This window comes from Neoarius graeffei, chromosome 4 (genome assembly GCF_027579695.1).
Source record: "Neoarius graeffei isolate fNeoGra1 chromosome 4, fNeoGra1.pri, whole genome shotgun sequence".
NCBI classification, from domain to species: Eukaryota; Metazoa; Chordata; class Actinopteri; order Siluriformes; family Ariidae; genus Neoarius; species Neoarius graeffei.
In genome coordinates, this window is record NC_083572.1 from 115,925,555 (window position 1) to 115,947,947 (window position 22,393).

The 22,393-nt window shown below is 42.2% G+C and overlaps 1 protein-coding gene across 1 annotated transcript in view; it reads left to right on the forward strand.

Annotated features, from left to right (window-relative positions):
- The first annotated feature begins 410 nt into the window (after positions 1-410).
- c1ql4b (complement component 1, q subcomponent-like 4b) overlaps positions 411-22,393 on the forward strand; it is a 110,387-nt gene continuing 88,404 nt past the window's right edge. The window contains exon 1 of the mRNA XM_060920311.1: positions 411-965. Coding sequence (XP_060776294.1) covers positions 417-965 — 549 coding nt within the window. The 5' untranslated portion in view covers positions 411-416. The remainder of the gene's footprint in view (positions 966-22,393) is intronic.

Below are 22,393 nucleotides of genomic sequence, written 5' to 3' on the forward strand. Positions count from 1 at the left end.
GTTCTTCTGAACCAGTGGACTTCAAGAAGAAGAAGAAACTTTACATCAGTAACAGATCAAAGACACTTCTTTATCATGGCCTGATTTAATATCAGTTACAGACCATTTGTGAGAAACAGAAAAGACAAAGGAAAAATATTTGTGATGGACAAAAAGGATAATGTCACCGAGTTTATTTTATTTGTTTACCAATGAAGGTTACTTTTCCTAAAAATTTTAAACAACTTAATTATTAAACACACCTATATGTTCATGTTGTTTTTCCCCCTCCTCTGTCTCTCTCTAGTCCTCTCTTCCTCTTACACTTCATTCTGGCCGGCCCTGTGTCCTCTAAAGGAGAGGAGGACTTCCTCTCTATAGCGGCATCTCGACTCAGCCGCAGGAAGCGTGTGATTGGTGCAGCAGTGGGCGTGGCCATGGTGTTGGTCTTACTGATTGCCATCCCACTATTAGTCCACAGCACAAAGCTGGGTGGTGTTGGAGGTGGAGTTGGAGGGACGCATTACGAGATGCTGGGGAGCTGTAAGATGGTGTGTAATTCTCTCACACCCAGTAACGAATTCACGCCTGTTTCCCCGCCTCCACATGATATCCCCACACGCAGGGCTGGGGGGAAATCCAGTTTCCGTGGGATTCCAGGCCTACCAGGACCCCCAGGACCACAAGGGCCCCCTGGAGAGCCAGGTAAACCAGGTCCTCCGGGTCCACCAGGTCCAGGCCCAGGAGGATATGTCCCGTCATTCTACAGCCCTAAAATAGCATTTTATGCTGGTCTGCGCAAACAGCATGAGGGCAGCGAGGTCCTGAAGTTTGATGATGTGGTGACCAACGTGGGAAATTATTATGAGCCCACAACAGGAAAGTTCACCTGTCCTTTACCCGGGATCTACTTCTTCACTTACCATGTCCTCATGCGGGGAGGAGACGGGACCAGTATGTGGGCAGACCTCAAGAAGAACGGACAGGTAACATCTCTGTGTGTGTGTTCCAAAAAGAGATTCCAAGCACATTGTCTTTTTGTGATCCATCCCCTCTGTCTTCGATTGGTCTAAATATCATATTAAATATCACATGGCTGACAGCACTCCACAACCTGTACATATTGCTTGATTTCCATATCGTTTCTGTTAAATGTGTTGATGTTCTTTTTATATATATTATATTTATTTACTTATCATCTTTCTTCTCTCAGGTACTTGCTAGGTAAGGGTTTTGTTGTTGTTGTTGTTTGTCTTAATATTTTGCACCTTAACTTTTTGCCCCTTTGGGACCAACACAAAAGAAATTTCGTTGTGCCTTAACAATGACAAAGTGCTTGAACTTGAACAGAGCAACAATTTATATTCCATTTACACTCTACATGGGTTTGCTTTATAGACTGTACACAAGATAGAGACATAATATATATATATATATATATATATATATATATATATATATATATATATATATATATATATATATATATATATGCTCATACAGAGTGTACAATCAGCTCACAGTCATGAAAGCAGCATCAAGTTCAAGAAAAAACTCCAACACACCACTTCATTTTCCACATCTGCTTCACAAAATAAAAAGACACTCCAGCCGCCACGCCTCTCTAAGGCAGTTGTGTGTCTTTCACGGCATTTTTTTTTTCAGTTTGACTTGGTTGCTATGTCAATTTAAAAAAAAAAACATCCTACTTCTAAACTCTATACACTGACTTTTAAAGTCTTCTAACTTCTGCAAAACTTAACACACCCAGTATACTTTAATAAGATGAAATTAAAAATACAAACTGTCCTGTACCTCAGCACTGTAATGTTTTGAAATCTTGTCAACTCTTGGCTTCACAAGTCTTTCAGTGCCCCTTAACACTCTCCAGCTCTATTGAGACGGGGTGATTTTTCAGTGTGGAGACACGTAATGTAATTGTTCCTGGAATATTTCTGGAATTTTATTTCGAATCTGTCATGTCAGTAATGTTTGATGGACTGAACGTGCATGTTTCTGGAGAGATTACTCCTGATTTTACCTTCTATAAACTGAGCAATAGAAATAACTCTAGGTCAGAGCTATCAGTTATCCCATGGGAGTCCAGCAGGATTATGTTCCCTTACTACATTTATGAAGACACGCATCTGGAAAACTGAAAGACTAATCCTGTCTGCACAGCCCTCTAAAAACCAACAACACTTCTGACTCTCATGCATGTCTGTAACATAATGATAATCCTTCAACCCCCACCCCAACCTTAACCCTAACCTGAGGTTAACAAACGTTATAAAAGGATTATTTTGGATTTTCGTGAAACTCACCAGCAGTCATAATAAACACACAGAATGGTTTGAAGCAAGACTGTGGGTGAACTGTAACGTGCCCAGTGCTGTAGATTCGTATCCTACAGCCAATCAGTGACCGTCAGGTGATTACACAGAGTGATATGCCCCTAAGTTCTGAGTTCCAATAGGAAAATATATTCCACCCAGTTTCAGTGAAGCTTCTCTCCCACATTAGAAGGTGTGTTACTGACAATCATCATTTTTCCCTAAAGCGTGTTAGAAGAGAAATTCAAACTTAATAGTTTGAGCACACAAACTACACAGAAGAACGGACAACAAAACCATAAGTTTAATGGTTTTTGGTTTGAATTGAATGAATGAGTCACAGCTTTTTTGTTTACAGTGTTTACTATTTAGAGCAGGGGTGTCCAAACTGATCCATAAAGGGCCGTGTGGCTGCAGGTTTTCATTCCAGCCATGCAGCAGCACACCTGACTTGGCTCATTCAATCAACTGAACTCTCTTCACACAGTCAAATACTTGCAGCAACACCCACCCTTGATTAAAGGGTGGGTGTGTCAGTTGATTGAATAAGCCAAATCAGGTGTGCTGCTGCATGGCTGGAATGAAAACCTGCAGCCACACGGCCCTTTATGGATCAGTTTGGACACCCCTGATTTAGAGGAAATGCAGAATGAACCCAGTCCAGTATTCTGGGTTTAAAACGCACACAAAAATATTACAAATCACTAACTCAGACCCCCGTCTGGTTTTATGCAAGCAAACACACACAAAGTCCCCCATGAAAATTTTGGAGCACCCATCCATTATCTGTAACCACTTATCCTGTGCAGGGCCATGGGCAAGCTGGAGCCTATCCCAGCTGACTATGGGTGAGAGGCGGGGTACACCCTGGACAAGTCGCCAGGTCATCGCAGGACTAACACAGAGACAAACAACCATTCACACTTACATTCACACCTATGGTCAATTTAGAGCCTCCAATTAGCCTAACCTGCATGTCTTTGGACTGTGGGGGAAACCGGAGCACCCAGAGGAAACCCATGCAGACATGGGGAGAACATGCAAACTCCACACAGAAAGGCCCCCGTCAGCCACTGGGCTCAAACCCAGAGCCTTCTTGCTGTGAGGTGACCGTGCTAACCACCACACCACCGTGCTGCCTTAATTTTGGAACAGTAAGGCCAATTCTATTGTTTTTACTATACACTAAAGACATTTGGGTTTGAGAGTGATGGATGAATAGGAGATGATAGATCAGAGTTTCAGCTTTCATTTCCTGATATTTTCATATCCTGATATCTAGACGTGTTAAAGAACTTAGAACATGGCACCTTTTTTGTTTGAACCCTCCAATTTTTCAAGTGATCAAAGGTCGTGTCACATGTGACTAACAGGTGTTTCTTGTTGCCTGAGTGTATCCTGTACGATTGATTCTTTGAACAATATCTCTGAATGTATGTTCTTGCTTTGAGTCCTGGGTTTCAACTGTGAAGACTGCATTTGTTGTTATAAAGGATATACCAATATGAACAGAGAGCTGTCTATGGGATAAAAGTAAGCCATTTTGAAGCTGAGAAAAGAGAAAAAATTCAGAGCCATTGTTCAAGCACTGAGTATATCCAATACGACAATTTGGAACATCCTGACAAAAAAAGAAACCACTGGTATACTAACAACCAGACACTGAACAAGTGAGTCAAGGAAAACAACAACAACAACTCATGACAAACATTGTGAGAGCTGTGAAGAAAAGCCCAAGATTGAAGGTATCAAAGTCCACCTTTTGAAGAAGACTCCAAGAGCAGAAATATAGAGGAAATACCACAAGATGAAACCAGTCATCAGCAGTGAAATCAGAAGGCCAGATTGGAAATCACAAAGGAAGACAGAGATGATCCACAAAAGCTCTGGAACCAAGATGAACTTCTAGCAAAGAGATGGAAAGGCCAAAGTGTGGAGAAAGAAAGGATCTGCTCATGATCCAAACAAGAGGAGCTCATGGGTAAAGGATGGTGGAGGTTGTGTCATAGCTTGGGCTTCATGGCTGCTTCTGGAACAGACTCACTAATCCTTATTGATGGAATTCATGATGGTGTCAGTAGCAGACGTCTACAGAAACATTCTGTCCAACAATTTACAGACAAATGCATCCAATCTAATTGGGATGAACATCATGCAGCAAGACAATAACATTACATCTAACTGCCTAATATTGTGTAATTCTCACTTGTGCTACTAAAACAGCACTGACTCATCAAGGCGTGGACTCCACAAGACCTCTGAGGATGTACTGTGGTACCTGGCACCAAGATGTTAGTAGCAGATCCTTCAAGTCCTATAAGTTGCAAGGTGGGGCTTCCATGAATTAGATTTGTTTGCCCAGGACATCCCACAGATTCTTGATCAGATTGAGATCTGGGGAATTTGGAGAACAAGTCAACACCTTGAACTCTGTCATGCTCTTTAAACCATTTCAAACATTTTTGTAGTATGGCAGGGTGCATTATCCAGCTGAAAGAGGCCACTGCCATTAGGGAATACCTTTGCCAGGAAGGAGTGAATTTGGTCTGCACTAATGTTTAGGTAGGTGGTACGTGTCAAAGTAACATCCACATGGATGTCAGACTCTGACCAGTCTGCAGTTACACAGCCCCATATGCAGCGAGCTGTGATGCACTGTGTGTTCCAACACCTATCCATCATAACCAGCATTAACGTTTTCAGCAATTTGTGCTACAGTAGCTCTTCTGTGGGATCGGACCAGACCAGACGAGCTAGCCTTCACTCCCCATCACTCCCCATGTGTATCAGTGAACCTTGGGCACCCATGACTGGGTTCACCAGTCGTTCTTCCTTGGACCACTTTTGTTGGTACTAACCACTGCATACTGGGAATACCCCACAGGATGCGTCATTTTGGAGATGCTCAGACCCGGTCATCTAGCCATTACAATTTTGCCAAAAAGTCACTCAAATCCTTATGCTTGCCCATTTTTCATGCTTCCAACACATCAAGAACTGACTGTTCTCTTGCTGCCTAATATATCCCACCCCTCAACAGGGGTTGACCATTGACCCCAGGATTTCATTTGAAACTCATATCAATAACATTACCCAGATAGCTTTCTTTCATCTCAGAAATATTGCTAAGATAAGAAATGTCACTACACGACACAGAAAAACTAGTTCAGGCTTTTGTTCCCTCCAGGTTGGATTATTGTAATGCCTTACTGTCTGGATGTTCCAATAAGTGCATAAACAAGCTCCAGTTAGTTCAAAATGCAGCAGCACGAGTCTTTACTAGAACTAGAAAATATGACCACATCACCCCGTCATATCCACACTGCACTGGCTACCAGTCAAATTTCATATTGTTTATAAAATACTACTATTGACCTTTAAAGCACTGAATGGTCTCACGCCACAAGACCTGAGTGAACTTCTGATCCTTTATGACCCCCCACATCTACTTAGATCAAAAGGTGCAGGCTATCTGCTCATACCTCATATAGTGAAGGCTACATCAGGGGGTAGAGCCTTTTCTTACAAAGCCCCACAATTATGGAACAGCCTTCCAAGTAGTGTTCGGGACTCAGACACAGTCTCAGCGTTTAAGTCTAGACTGAAAACATATCTGTTTAGTCAAGCCCTTTGCTAATAGTGTTTATGAGGTAAAGGAGTAGATCTGGAGAGTCCTCAGACATAGAGAGTTTTGGTAAACTGGGATGTATGAATGCTGTCAGTCCCCCACTCACTTGCTCACTCGAGTTTGACGATGGTGTAGTGGCTGCTGCTTTATGTCCCGGGGCTCCCTCATGCCTGTGTTACCTTCTGGCTCTCCCCTTTTAGTTATGCTGTCATTGTTAGTTTTGCTGGAGTCCCTGCTTGCACTCAGTGCAAAATGTATACTGTTCCTACTCATCAGGTGACACTGGGCATGCCTAACAACTTGTGTTTTCTCGCTCTCTCTTTTTCTCCCCTTCCCCCCACTCTGTCTGCCTCTCTGAGTTACATGTCAATCCTGAGATTGAGATGCTGACGACTTCTGCTCCTCGGATCTGACTGATCCATCCTGGTGCCCTGTGTCTGGCTGGAGTCTCATCACATTGTTTCTGTGGAGGATGGCCTCATATGGACAGTTGAAAGTCACACTTGGAAGATGCTCTGGACACTTGCAGTAATGCTTTTATGACTGAGGACTACAGTTGACTTGCTAACTTCAGGACTGCAGTTGTCATGAACAGTTTTGCACTCAAGTTTCCATCAGTGAAGAATTATAATGTCAATGAAACAGACTTCATTTTAAAACTGTTAAAAATGTTATAATCATGTTATCACCCAAATAAGGGTGGATTCTCTTTTGAGTCTGATTCCTCACAAGGTTTCTTCCTCATGTCATCTGAGGGATTTTGTCCTTGCCACTGTCACCACAGACTTGCTCATTGGGGATAGATTAGGGATAAAATTAGCTCCTGTTTAAAGCCATTAAAATTCTGTAAAGCTGTTTTGCGACAATGTCTATTGTTTAAAAGTGCTATAAAAATAAACCTGACTGATAGGTGCCACTGCAATGAGACAATCACCATTATTCACTTCAGCTGACAGTGGTCATAATGTTATGGCTGATCAGTGTATGTAGTGTGTGTATGTGTGTGTGTGTGTGTGTGTGTGTGTATGAGAGAGAGAGAGAGAGAGAATTTGCCCCAATATTATTTATATTTACAGCATTTAAGAAATACACTTATGCACAGCAGCTTCCAAACCTTTTTACCAGGTTGTGGACTGTCCAGCAAGGAACAACAGGACAATTGCCTTGCTGTATGCTAATGTGAGGGATGCATACAGAGTCACACCCCTCCCCCCACTAGGGAAGTCTGACCACAATCTGGTTTGTCTGCAGCCGAAGTACACCCCCTTGGTCCAAAGGCAGCCTGCAACAACTAGTTCCATCAGGAGGTGGTCCCCTGAAATGGAAGATGCCCTCAGAGACTCCTATGACACCATGGACTGGGATGTGCTACTTAGCCCACACTGTGAGGACATGGAGGGGCTGACACACTGTCTGAGTGATTACCTCAACTTCTGTGCAGACGTGGTCTCTCCCACTAAGACTGTACAGTGTTATTCTAATAACAAGCCATGGGCAACACAGGAAGTCAAAGCTGTTCTCAACAGGAAGAAGGCCACCTTCAGGAGCAGGGATAGGGAGGCAATGAAAGCAGCACAGCAGGAGGTGAAATGCTGCGTGAGGGAAGCTAAGGACAGCTACAGGAGAAAGGTGGAGCAGAAGCTGAAGGAGAACAGCATGAGGGAGGTCAGGGAAGGTGTGAAAACCATCACAGGCCACAACACAAAGACCAGAGTCATTGAGGGGACAGTGGAGAGGGCGAATGAGTTGAATGAATTCTTCAACCGGCTCAACCAGCCCAAGTCCCCCCCACCCGCCCCCTCACTGCAGCCATCTCTCCTTCTTCCCTCAACACACCTCCCCCCCAGTCATTGCAGCAGCCCCCTCCTCAATACAGACTCCTCCATGCATTACTGCAGACCAGGTCAGAGGTCAACTGAGGAAGCTTCACCCCAGGAAAGCAGCAGGACCAGACAAGGTGTGTCCCCGACTACTGAAGACCTGCACTGCTGAACTGGGTGAACCACTCCAATGCATCTTCAACCTCAGCCTGCAGCTGGGGAGAGTGCCCACCCTCTGGAAGACATCATGCATCATTCCAGTTCCCAAGAAGAACCAGCCCAGTGAGCTGAACAACTTCAGACCAGTGGCACTCACTTCACATCTGATGAAGACATTAGAGCAGCTCTTCCTCAGCCTCCTCAGACCCCAGGTGCAACATGCCCAGGACTGTTTGCAGTTTGTGTACCGGCCAGGTGTTGGTGTGGAAGATGTCATTCTCTACCTGCTACACCGAGCCCACTCATATCTGGATAAGGGAAATGGCACAGTGAGGATCCTCTTCTTGGATTTCGAGTGCCTTCAACACCATCCAGCCCCTTATGCTTCAGGACAAACTGAACAGGATGTGAGTGGACCCCTGCCTGGTCACCTGGATCTCCAGCTACCTCACCGACAGGCCGCAGTACATCAGGCTGAAGGACATCATGTCTGACACTGATTAGCAGCACCGAAGCACCCCAGGGCATGGTGCTGGCCCCTCTTCTCTTCACCCTGTACACCGCGGACTTCTGCTACAACTCTGAGCTGTCTTACATTCAGAAGTTCACCGGTGACACAGCCATCGTGGGGTGTATCAGGGACAACAGAGAGGAGGAGTATAGGAGCCTGGTGAGGGACTTTGCCATCTGGTGCAACAGGACCCATCTGCAGCTCAACACTTCAAAGACCAAGGAGCTGGTCATTGACTTTGGGAGGTCCAGACCAAGGTCACGACCAGTTCTGATCGAGGGAGTCGAGGTGGAGGCTGTGGATTCCTACAAGTACCTCGGGCTGTGGCTGGACAGCAAGCTGAACTAGACTTGCAACACCAACCACTTGTACAGGAAGGGACAGAGCAGGCTATACTTCCTGAGGAGGCTCCGGTCCTTTAACATCTGCAGGAAACTCCTGTGGATGTTCTATCAGTCCATGGTCACCAGTGTCCTGTTTTACACCGTGGTGTGCTGGGGGGGCAGCACATCCAAGGAGGACACATCCAGGCTGGACAAACTGATCAGGCAGGCCGGCTCTGTGGTCAGCGTGAAGCTGGACTCTCTGGTGACAGTGGCAGAGAAGAGGACTATGGACAAACTACTGAACATCATGGATGATGCCAGTCACCCTCTGCACACTCATCAGCAACCAGAGGAGCCTGTTCAGTGACAGAATGCTCCTTCCCAAGTGCAGGACTAACAGACTTAAAAACTCCCTTGTCCCTCACACCATCAAACTGTACAACTCCTCTCTGGGGGGGGGGGGGGGTAACAGGAGGACAGAGGACAGGAAGGAGCAGTAACCTAGCCTAGCCTGACAAAAAGCAATACTGGACAAGGTGCAATATCTCTCCTGCTGGACTTTTTTTCTCTCTTTTTTCCATATCTTGTTCTTTTTTATATATGTAAATAATTTAATTTATCTAGAAGTTCCCTCTATTTTCTATTCTCTGTTTATCCTGTAATGATGCTGCTGGAATTTTAATTTCCCTGAGGGAACCTTCCCAAAGGGATCAATAAAGTTCTATCAATCAAATTATTACATTATTTTTATTCATAGTTTTATTATAAATGGGACCTCAGGGTATAAATGTATTGATTAACTGTTGAGCCATTGATGGATATTAAATTTTAGGCCTTCCATCGAATATCACCATCAGCTGCCACTGGTAGTAATTAATAATATTAATTTCTATGCAAAAAAGAAACTAATACCACATCAACTGCTTCCAGAAAAATAAATTTAATAAAAAGATAATCACAATAGGCCCTCAAAAAAAAAAGTATTATAAAAATAATTTATCACAATGTATAATCATATCACTCAGCCCTGATTTCAGGATTTCTTGAAATATTCAAATATTCTGGGTTACCTTTTTTTATAGTGGTGGAAATGTTTTAAATAAAAGTGCATCTCCGAAGATACACACAAAGTACATTTTAGAGTACCAGGGAATTCATTACAGTTTAATAGGAAGTATGTTTTGTTGAAATTGTAAACTGTTCATTGATGGAGACTTGAGTGCAAAACTGTTCAACTGCAGTCCTAAAGTTATCATGGTGGTTATAGTCCTAAACCATCAGAGCATCTTCCAAGTGCGTCTTTTGACTGTCCATCTGGGGCTGTCTTCCACAGGAGTGATGTGCTGAGATTCCAGCCAGAAGTAGGGCATCAGGATGGATCAGGCAGGTCTGAAGAGCAGGAGAGGTCAGCATCTCTGGTGTCTCAGGATCGACATGTAACTGAAAGAGAGAGAGAGCAGGGAAAAAACCCACAGGTTGTTAGGTATGCCCAGTGTCACCTAATAGTTAAGAACAGTGTACATTTTGTGCTGAGTGAAAGCAGGGACTCCAGCAAGACTAACTATGACAGCATAACTAAAAGGGAGAGCCAGTAGGTAAAACAGTCCTGAGGGAGCCCTGGGGCATAAAACAGCAGCCACTCCACCGTCAACAAACCCAAGTGAGCAAGTGAGAAGGGGGGGCAGCAGCATCCCTACATCCCAGTTTACCCAAACACTATGCCTGAGGACCCTCCAGATCTGCTCCTTTACCTCATAACTTAACAAAAAGCTTGACTAAACATACGTTTTCAGCCAAGACTTAAACATTGAGACTGTGTCAGAGTCCTGAGTGTCTGACCAGAGTATATTGTTCCAAAAGAGTTCTGATTTGTGTAAATGCTTTCAGGTGTACATTGCTGTGTTAACTTTATAGCAGAGGTTTAATGTGAGGTGGAGGAACATAAAATGATTGTGGTGAAGTTCACTGCTTATTGTTCAGTGTTACTGTAGTTTCTTCTGCTTTCAGGTCATCTAAAAACTATTTTCTAATGAATGCTTAACTTCCCTGTCATTAGTCTGAGACCATGTATGAAATATTGCAAGGTTCACCTGTCCAGAGACAATTAGTTGTTGTTCCATGAACTTTCCACCTGTATATTATGGAACAGACTGTCCTGGTAGGGATGTTTCAGGTCTTTGCTACCTGGCTCTGTAGCTTTTTCCATCTGAGTATTGATTAACAACATTGTTGTGGAGAACTTTTAAAAGCTCCTTTGCCTTCATATGATTGCTACTTTTTGTTTGCCATTGGTTGGCAAGATTTCAATGTCTTTTATAATCACAAATTGGGTTCAATTTGCACAAAAACATCTTTTTTGCAGCACTTGTATCAAGAACTTGATTTAGGACTACCTCTGGCCACTTCATATATTGCATAATGCCATATGGGCCATCATGTCTGGGCTACAGCATTGTACCAGAGAGGGTGCTCTTGGACAAAGACAAAATCTCAGCCATCATGAACCAGCCAGTCCCTCCCACAGTCAAAGAGCTACAACATTTTCTGGTGTTTGCCAACTTCTACCAGCAATTTATAAGAGGCTTTAGCATCATAGCATCTCCACTTACTGCCTTGCTGAAAAAGCGAAGCAAAATTATTTCAGTGGACCTTATCCAAAGAATATGCCCAACTCCCATACTGAAGCATCCAGATCCCTCCAAACCTTTTATCACAGAGGTAGATTAATCAGAAATGGTCTTGGGGCTATTCACTCACAGGAGGTTCTTAGAAAAACCCAAGCTGCATCCAGTGGCCTTCTTCTTGAGGAAGCAGACATTGGCAGTAGAGAGTGCCTCCCTGTTAAAACTAGTTGGAAGGGGCCCTTCACCAATTTACATCTGGACAGATCATAAAAACCTTGACTACGTCAATTCTACCAAGAGATTGAGCATTTGGCCCTGTTCTTCATGCATTTTGACTTTACCCTCTTGTAATCTCCCAGGTCCAAAAATGTCAAGGCGAGTTCTCCATCCTGCTTAAATCCATCTCCTCTCATGAAGCCTCAGAGGAGCATATCCTACCTGAGTCCTGCTTTGTAGGAGGCCTGACCTGGGACCTGAAATTGCCAAAAGTTGAGAATTCCCTAAGCGTGTACAGTGGGAAAAACATTTACATCCACTGCTTTCTGAGAAAAGTTAATCATGTGGGCCCACACCTCTTCCACCATGGGACACTCATAAGACACAAATTCTACAAGGAAAATACTGGTGGGAGAGCATGCACAAAGATATTCATTCATCTCTTCATGTTCCATTTGTGCTCAGGCCAAAGTACCACACACCTTGGTGGTGGGCATGTTACTGCCATTATAAACACCATTACAAACTGGTAACACCTAGCCAACAATATTACTCATCATACTGTAGCACAACAGTTATGCTGGTGATTATTGACCAGTTTAAGTTTGTTACAAAGTAAATGGTCCTTCCCTAAAGTACCTGCAGTTAGATCTAAACTGCCTGCCTCAGTGACGTGTTACTGCTGAGTTGGTGTGACCCAGGTCAAAGACATGTACAGGTTATTTGCATATGCCTGAAACAGAATAGTCCAAGTGTGTAAGGGTGTTAGGTTGCTTACGGTAAATCCTGTGTCTTTAGTTTAGGGATGCTGTGGCTTTAAACTGTCAGAGCCAATCAAAACTTGATTAGCAGCCTTAGTGGCAGTCTGAAAGTACAAAAGGGGATGGTTTTTTTTTAGTTTGAAACAGACACATTTTGGAAAGCAATGGGGTTGCTGTGCTGTTAGAGGTCTTCCAGACTGATTTGTATTTTGAAAGCTGAAGTTCAGTTATGCAGTCTGAGAAGTTAGCAGCTTATAACTTATGCCCAGCACTTGGAGAAATTCTGTCAAACTTGTGAATATTGAGCTGCAGATGTGCCTTTGTGGCTGCCTTTGCCATTTTTGTTGTGGCTCAGCCTACATAGATTGGAGTTATTGGACTGTATCTACTCAGGCTGCCAGATCATACACATTATGCGCATCATCTCGTGAGTGCACCCTGGATCATCATCATCTTCGCAGACCATCAGGATTTCATCTGGGACAGAGGTTTGGATCTTTTAAGACTGTGCGGTCTTTTTGTTTTGACAACTAAAAGTATTGGAGCTCCATAGCGTAAAATTATGACATTTCTTGTATAACTATGTTGAGTCATGTTATTGTAATATTTTATTATATATAACACACACAGTTAGGTCCATAAATATTTGGACAGACATTGATGACCTGGCGACTTGTCCAGGGTGTACCCCGCCTTTCGCCCGTAGTCAGCTGGGATAGGCTCCAGCTTGCCTGCGACCCTGTAGAACAGGATAAAGCGGCTAGAGATAATGAGATGAGATTTTTCTAATTTTGGTTCTGTACATTACCACAATGAATTTTGAACAAAACAATTCAGATGCAGTTGAAGTTCAGACTTTCAGCTTTAATTCAGTGGGTTGAACAAAATGATTACATAAAAAATGTGAGGAACTAAAGCATTTTTTAAACACAATCCCTTCATTTCAGGGGCTCAAAAGTAATTGGACAAATTAAATAATTGTAAATAAAATGTTCATTTCTAATACTTGGTTGAAAACCCTTCATTGGCAATGACTGCCTGAAGTCTTGAACTCATGGACATCACCAGACGCTGTGTTTCCTCCTTTTTAATGCTCTGCCAGGCCTTTACTGCAGCGGTTTTTAGTTGCTGTTTGTTTGTGGGCCTTTCTGTCTGAAGTTTAGTCTTTAACAAGTGAAATGCTGCTCAATTGGGTTGAGATCAGGTGACTGACTTGGCCATTCAAGAATATTCCACTTCTTTGCTTTAATAAACTCCTGGGTTGCTTTGGCTTTATGTTTTGGGTCATTGTCCATCTGTATTATGAAACGCCGACCAATCAGTTTGGCTGGATTTGGCTGCATTTGACTGGATTTGAGCACACAGTAAGTCTCTGAATACCTCAGAATTCATCCGGCTGCTTCTGTCCTGTGTCACATCAATAAACACTAGTGACCCAGTGCCACTGGCAGCCATGCATGCCCAAGCCATCACACTGCCTCCGCCATGTTTTACAGATGATGTGGTATGCGTTGGATCATGAGCTGTACCACGCCTTTGCCATACTTTTTTCTTTCCATCATTCTGGTAGAGGTTGATCTTGGTTTCATCTGTCCAAAGAATGTTCTTCCAGAACTGTGCTGGCTTGTTTAGATGTTTTTTTTTTAGCAAAGTCCAATCCAGCCTTTTTATTCTTGAGGCTTATGAGTGGCTTGCATCATGCAGTGAACCCTCTGTATTTACTTTCATGCAGTCTTCTCTTTATGGTAGATTTGGATATTGATACACCTACCTCCTGGAGAGTGTTGTTCACTTGGTTGGTTGTTGTGAAGGGGTTTCTCTTCACCATGGAAATTATTCTGCAATCATCCACCACTGACTTCTGTTGGTGTCCAGGCTTTTTTGCACTGATGAGTTCACCAGTGCTTTCTTTCTTTCTCAGGATGTACCAAACTGTAGATTTTGCCACTGCTAATATTGTAGCAATTTCTCGGATGGGTTTTTTCTGTTTTCGCAGCTTAAGGATAGCTTAGTTTTTTTTTTCTTTTTTATCAGACATCTAATTTATTGGGTTTGTTTACCTGACATGTTTCGACGTACAACTTCCGTCTTCCTCAGAGTGTCACCGGATGTTAATTGGTGACGCATCTTTTATCAGCTGCTGTTTCTGAAGGCGTGGCCTTCCTGTCTGGTTTGACAGGTCGGTCACGCCTTCTACTGTCTGTTTGTCCCCTGCAAGATGGCACTCCAGGTGTGGGAGAGCATGTATGCTCCCTCATCCCGGTTGATGGTCCTCGGGCTTCGCTTACGGATCTCCATGGCCTCCCTGATCCAGCGCTGATGTTTGTTATCTTCTGTGCGGATGACTCTGGCATTCCCCCAGTCCATAATGTGATTTTCCCTTTTACAGTGATCTGTTATAGCTGACTTATAATTTTCCTGTTGTGCCTTTTCTTTTATTGTTCGGGTTTGTCTTGTAGCTGTCTCCTTTTCGCACTCTTTCTTATGTTCATGTTTTCTTGTGCTGAAACTCCTTCCTGTCTCCCCAATATAAGTTTTATTGCATAATTTACATGGAATCTCATATATGGTGTTGCATCTGTTGTCCGGATGTATTCTGTCTTTGGGATGAACCAGGATCTGACGGAGTGTTGTGTGTGGTTTGACAGGTGTGTTAACATTGTGTTTCCTCATTACTCTTTGAATGCGTTCAGTTATTCCCCTGATGTATGGTAATGTAACTACTCCCCTGTGTTCTTGTTTGTTAGTTTGTTTTTTCTCTTTCTTCTGTGTTTTGTTGTTTTTAACCTGTTCCGCCCCTTTGGATATTGACATGCCTTCAGTGCGTGTTGTATATGTTGTTCCTCCTGTTCTTTGTCCTGTGGATCTGTAATTATTGCTGTGCGTTCATGTAATGTTCTAACTACGGATATTTTGTGCATTATGGGGTGTTCGGAAGTCCAGTTTAAATATTGGTCGGTGTGTGTGGGTTTTCTGTGTACTTTTATTTTGATATCCCCATCTTCTGTGTGTTGTATTTTTAAATCCAAAAATGCTATTGACTGCTCCGTTTCTTCTTCATGTGTGAATTTTATATTGCCGGTATTGTCTATGGTGTTAAGATGGTCGGTGAGTTGTTGAGTGTGTCCCCTCTTTACTTTTTCCAATATGTCGTCCACATACCAGAAACAGCAGCTGATAAAAGATGCGTCACCAATTAACATCCGGTGACACTCTGAGGAAGACGGAAGTTGTACGTCGAAACATGTCAGGTAAACAAACCCAATAAATTAGATGTCTGATAAAAAAGAAAAAAAAAACTAACTATATTTAATATAAGACATAATGAACGTAATCGAAAGATTAAGGATAGCTTGTTTCACCTGCATGGAGAGCTCCTTTGACCGCATGTTTTCTTCACAGCAAAATCTTCCAAATGCAAGCACCACACCTCAAATCAACTCCAGGCTTTTTATCTGCTTAATTGAGAATGACATAAAGGAATTGCCCACACCTGCCCATGAAATAGCCTTGGAGTCAATTGTCCAATTACTTTTGGTCCCTTTAAAAACAAGGTGGCACATGTTAGGGAGCTGAAACTCCTAAACTCTTCCTCCAATTTTAACGTGGATACCCTCAAATGAAAGCTGAAAGTCTGGACTTTATGTGCATGTCCATTATATAACTATAACTTGAATATGTTTCAGTAAACAGATTAAAAAAATAAATTGTGTCAGTGTCCAAATATATATGGACCTAACTGTATATACACACTTTTTTTTTTATTTCACATCACAGAATACCAGCTTTTGTTTGGGCTCTTTGATCCATTTTAGGGAGGTTGAATTTGGGACATAGGTTCTCTGACCTTGGGTTCCAGGATCCGTAATAAAGTTTCTGGTTTAATGCCTTTCCCCAGCCCACCATCAGCTTTTGAAACAGCCAAACTCCTTCAACTATGTCTTCAGGTACTTTGGCATCCTGGGGGATACTGTGAGTGACTTGGGGGGGGGGGGGGGGGGGGGGTTTGTTTAATTTACTTCTGGAGTCTGACAAGCTGGGTGTCTCTGGTGATCCTAAGATTTGGTAATAATCCTCAAGCCAATGGCCAAGTGGAGAGAGCTCATCAGGAGATTGGATACTGACTGCATACCTTGTGTGCCAACAAACAAGAGGACTGGGCATAATACAAGCAGAACTCCCTTTAGACACCCAGCAAGCATGCTTACTCTGTTCCAGTGCATCCTAGGATACCAGCTGCCTCTGTTTCCATGGAGTAATAGTCCCATAGATTTACCCACAGTACACAGTTGGTTCAAGAGTGAACAAGTGTGGTAACAGGCTCATCAGCACCTGGAAGAAACAGTCCAGTGTACCAGTGAATTTGCAGACAGACATTGTGGAGAGACATCAACAAACCTGATAATTGGGTGTGGCTGTCTGCCAAAAAACCTCTGCATCACAGTTCCATGCTTACCACCCAAATTGCCCAGGTCCATGGCCCAGTTGGAAGGTCTAGGAAGAACACCACTCCCAGAGAGAGAACTTGGAAGGAGGGGGTCTGTCATGTCAACACTGGAATTTCCAACTTCAATTCCCAGAGTACCCACAAACATGGCTGCCAAGGTTATATACAAGTTATTATAAAGTGCAATATCTCTCCTGCCGCTGCCCCCCTTCTCCCCACCTTTCCCCCTTCCTCTCTTCCCCATATCTTATTCTTTTTATACTTGTATATGTAAAAACTTAATTTATTTTAATTTACCTAGAAGTTCTCCATTTCTTTTCTCTGTAATGATGCTGCTGGAATCTTAATTTCCCTGAGGGAACCTGCCCAAAGGGATCAATAAAGTTTTATCTAATCTAATCTTTATCTAATCTAATCTAAGGACTACACTTCACAGCCATGATGGATACTCATGTTCACCCCACTACTGAGTGCACACACCTGGAGTCAATCACCTGAACACTCTTCCCCTCCTTTCTCTCCCTCCCCATCTGTCCCCTCTGAGTTACATGTCAATCCTGAGATCGAGATGCTGACCTCCTCTGCTCCTCGGACCTGCCCGAGCCATCCTGATTCCCTACGTCTGGTTGGAGTCTCATCACATCGCTCCTGTGGACAGTTGAAAGTCACACTTGGAAGATGCTCTGAACGCTTACAGTAATGCTTTTATAGCTGAGGACTACAGTTGACTTACTAACTTTAGGACTGCAGTTGTCATGAACAGTTGTGCACTCGAGTTTCCATCAGTGAAGAGTTATAACATCAACAAAACTGACTTCATGTTAAACTTTATTTTTAAAAAACACAACACGTTGTCTTATCACCCAAATGAGGATAGGTTCCCTTCGGAGTCTGGTTCCTCTTGAGGCTTCTTCCTCATGTTGTTGGAGGGAGTTTTTCCTTGCCACAGGCTTGCTCATTGGGGATAGATTAGGGATAAAATTAGCTCATGTTTAAAAAGTCACTTAAAAATTCTGTAAAGCTGTTTTGTGACAAATGTCTATATTGTTAAAAGCACTATAAAAATAAACTTGAACACTCATAAGCACACCTCACTGCAGCTTCACTTTACAAAGTATACAGTGTTGTGGTTAGTGCTGTCACCTCACAGCAAGGTGGTTCTGGGTTTGAGCCCAGTGGCTGATGGGGGGCCCTTCTGTGTGGAGTTTGCAAGTTCTCCCCGTGTCTGCATGGGTTTCCTTCAGGTGCTATGGTTTCCCCCCCACACACACACATGCACACACAGTCCAGACATGCAGTTAGGTTAACATGGGGTGGCCTTGGGCTGAAGTGCCCCGAGCAAGGCACTGAACCCCCAACTGCTCCCCGGGTGCTGTAGCATAGCTGCCCACTGCTCTTGGTACATGTACACACATCTGTGTTCCCTACTTCAGATGGGTTAAATGCAGAGAGGAATTTCACCATGCTCAAGTGCACAGGTGATAAAGTTGCTCATCTCTTCAGTGTTGCAGTACCAGTCTACACCAAGCCTTTTGTTCATTGTTATTCTGGTTTTGATCTCGTGTCTTGTTTTCCCATCTTGATCTTGCCTGCCTTTGTTTTTAGTAAAATATCTGCACCTTGACCTGGATTTTGGACTTGTCTTGTTCATAAAAAGTAAAATAAGGTGTTTTTTTGTTTTTTAATGGTGTTCATACCCACATACAGTACCAGACAGTGAAATGGGTATATTCACAGTCAGTAGATTGAATAAAGTGTCTAAACTCTTGTTTCCCCTCACTGTACACATTACATTTTTATTAACTAATAAAATTGGTTTCACTCTGATCACTTCAGCATCCATCCTTTTCTTGGTGAGTATCTATCCTATAGGAGTCATCCCACTGATCCCCTGACACTTGTACAGCAGAAACTGTTATGCTGCAGAATCTCAATCGCTTTTCACCTCATACAGCTACACAGTTTATCGATTTAACAGCCACTCTATTACAAAGCAGGAGGACAGTGAGGGGAGGGACGCTTTAACTTGCTGTCACACTGCTGCTTTCCATTTCTGCTCAATTATTTGTGTTTGAGAACGCACGCGCGCGCACACACACCCCTGTACGTTCAGATCATTGAGACCTGGGACTGGTAGAACACAAAGAACCAACATGTTTCAGCAGGAAATGTGAGAATTAGCCCACTATGCTCAGCTCTTGTATTAATACCAAGATTTTTTTTTGTCCAGGGTTGAAACTGCTAAAGACATTAACTGTAACCACATTAATCTGTAGTTCAGGCAGATAATCATAATTTACCAAAATATCCTATTTTTTTTAAGCCCAAAGAGAAGGTGCGAAAGCAGGAAATTCACAACACCGGTCTGAAGTTCTTTCCTGTCCAAGAAATGATCCCTCTTCTGTGCATCAGTGTGATTTTAGGTAAACTGTGTGAATAAATCCTGTTTCAAATAGGATTTGAAGGCGTAAGAGACATTTTTAGAGATTTATAGACAGTGTTTTGTCGAGCATGGTGTACTGAGGCAGTGGTAGAGAAAGGGATGATTGAGAAATGAGCAGAGGAGAGGAAGATGGATGGTTAATCAGAGGATAGCAGACACAGAGGTCGAGTGAGAGAGCTACAGCGAGGCCACAAGCACCAACTATCAGATCAGCGTAAGTAAGACAGATGAGCAGAAAAGGATGAGGACTCGATGTCTATCACACTACAGTGAGTTAAATTAATACAACACACTGCAGCATGAGGGATGACATTAGCCTCGTTAATATAAATTACTATTGTTTACGCTATGGGTCATTATTAATGATCAGTAATGATCATTTCACACCTAGTACAGTGTTTCAGTAAACAATACTGGTACAGAAATGAGAAACCTCAAGTATTAATCTGTGACATCACTGGATATTGTCTTTAGCATTGCAACTTTTTAAAATGGTGACCAAGAAATAGCACAAACGTGTACATGTGTGTGTTCATGCACCCACACTACTAGACTAATTCTTTATAAGAGAGTTGAATTTAAATAAAAGTGCATTCATTACTACATCAGTTTACTTGGATTGAGAGAAGAGTGGGGTTTTGTTTCTGTCCAGCTCCAAGTACATTTTTGTTTTCATCACATCAGAATTCCTTGTCGTTAACAAATGATCGTGAAGAACACACTGGAACATAAGCGCTATTATTTATTTTCACTAAACTAGCATAGGTATGTTTCCTCCCCGAGCCAGCTTTTGCTGCTCATGATAAACACAGAACTGTGTGTGCTGAGTTTAAGAATTTATCACCTCTATTGTAGAAAGTTGTAGTAATTTCTCCTCTTGATATTTTCACAGTTTGCAGTCTGTTGTGCTTTGATCATTAATCAAGATCTACCTCCAGATCGCTGTCATTTTGTGTCATCTATTCATCAGTCAGACAACAATCACATCGTACCACCTGGGGCCTCATTTATAAAGAGAGTGCGTACACAAAAATAGATCTGAAATGTGCCTACACAATGTCCAATGCAGAAACTGGGACAAAGAAATATTTGGCAGGAAATTGAGTGCATGTCTACAGAAGCTTTGACTCGTGTAGAGCCATCCACAAGTGCCAGTAAAAAGTCAAAGGGCAATCAGTAGAGTTCAAAACTCCACCAAGCTGCATATCAAAATCAAAAGTCACTTGAACCAAGGATAATACTAAAGCTGTTCACCAAATTTAATCAAAATCCATTCACTACTTTGAGTTACCTTGTGAATACACACACACACACACACACACACACACACACACACACACACAAAAAAAAAAAAAAAACACCTGGATTTGCATCAAAATCTAAATCAATTGTTCCTTGGCCCATGGCTCACCTTTCCTCAAAATTTCATCAAAATCCACTCACTATGAGTTACACTGGGAACAGAAACAAAGGCAGGCAAAAACAACCTCCAACAAATTTAGTGGAGATAAATAGTGATACCTTGAGGTTGGTTAAATTGAGTACACATGGTGTGTCAGCATTTGCATTCAATTTTGTCTTATTCAAAACTTTAATTCAGGCTTTGTAAAATAATTTTCCATTTGCTGAAACTAAATTTATGCAGTCAAAAATCAGTCGCCTCCAATAAATAAATTTCATTAATTACCCACACACCCTGCAAAGTGAGGCATGAGAGTCAGCTTTGGAAAAGACTCACCATTGAAGTTAGGCCCATCACTGTTCTGTTGCAGGCTCCTCACATCCCCCTTCTGTTAATGCAGACTTCAACCAATTTAACAGTTGTGTTATAACACAGACTTCATTTTCAGCAGTGCTGCCACCTGTTTTACATTGTGGAGTGCTGGACTTGCTACAATCACAGGATCCCATAGAGTTCGTATTCTTGCATTGTTTAAAATATTGTACATACCTGTTGTAGGAGCCATAGGAGGAATGCTTTGTTTATGCTTTGTTGACTTTACATATAATTTGCAACTTTATTTTGTTACATTAAGAACTGATTTAGTATTTCTATATCTAATACAAGTTCATGTTTTGAGTATGTGTGAGTATATATGAGTGAGTGTGTGAGCCCTCTATAGGTCAAAGGGGTGATATGCCAGAAGGTATATAGTGTGTCATCCTGACGCCAGGGGGAAGGTTTTCGGTGATGCGCATACCATCATAGACCGTGGTATGGCGTGCATGGAAAGGAAAAAGAACAATTAATGGACATTGCTAGAATTAAGGAACCTGGAACCATTTGAATAGTTTCTTTATTTTTGTATAATCAATTGTAACTAAGAAATCACCATTATACTTTATTTTCGTTTCCTGGACTATTTCCACGAGTCGAGTGATCACACCGAATCCCAGATGTAATGCTCAAACAAAGGTCAATGGGACTCATAAACATCATGGTTTTAAGCTTACAATAGTTGGCTCCCCATCAGGGAATCGAACCCCGGTCTTCCGCGTGACAGGCGGAGATACTGTCCACTATACAAAAAAAAAAAATTATATATATATATATATATATATATATATATATATATATATATATATATTAAAAAATATATATATAAGTTCATGTTTTGAGTATGTTTGAGCATTACATCTGGGATTCGGTGTGATCACTCGACTCGTGGAAATAGTCCAGGAAACGAAAATAAAGTATAATGGTGATTTATTAGTTACAATCGATTATACAAAAGAAAGAAAGAAACTTAAACTATTCAAACGGTTCCAGGTTCCTTAATTCTAGCAATGTCCATTAATTGTTCTTTTTCCTTTCCATGCACGCCATACCACGGTCTATGATGGTATGTGCATCACCAAAAACCTTCCCCCTGGCGTCAGGATGACACACTATATACCTTCTGGCATATCACCCCTTTAACCTATAGAGGGCTCACACACTCACTCATATATACTCACACATACTCAAAACATGAACTTATATTAGATATAGAAATACTAAATCAGTTCTTAATGTAACAAAATAAAGTTGCAAATTATATGTAAAGTCAACAAAGCATAAACAGAAATTCCTCCTATGGCTCCTACACACCGGCCCCTAATTGTGTGCAGAAGCAACAATTATCAAACAAACATTTTAAAGGAGC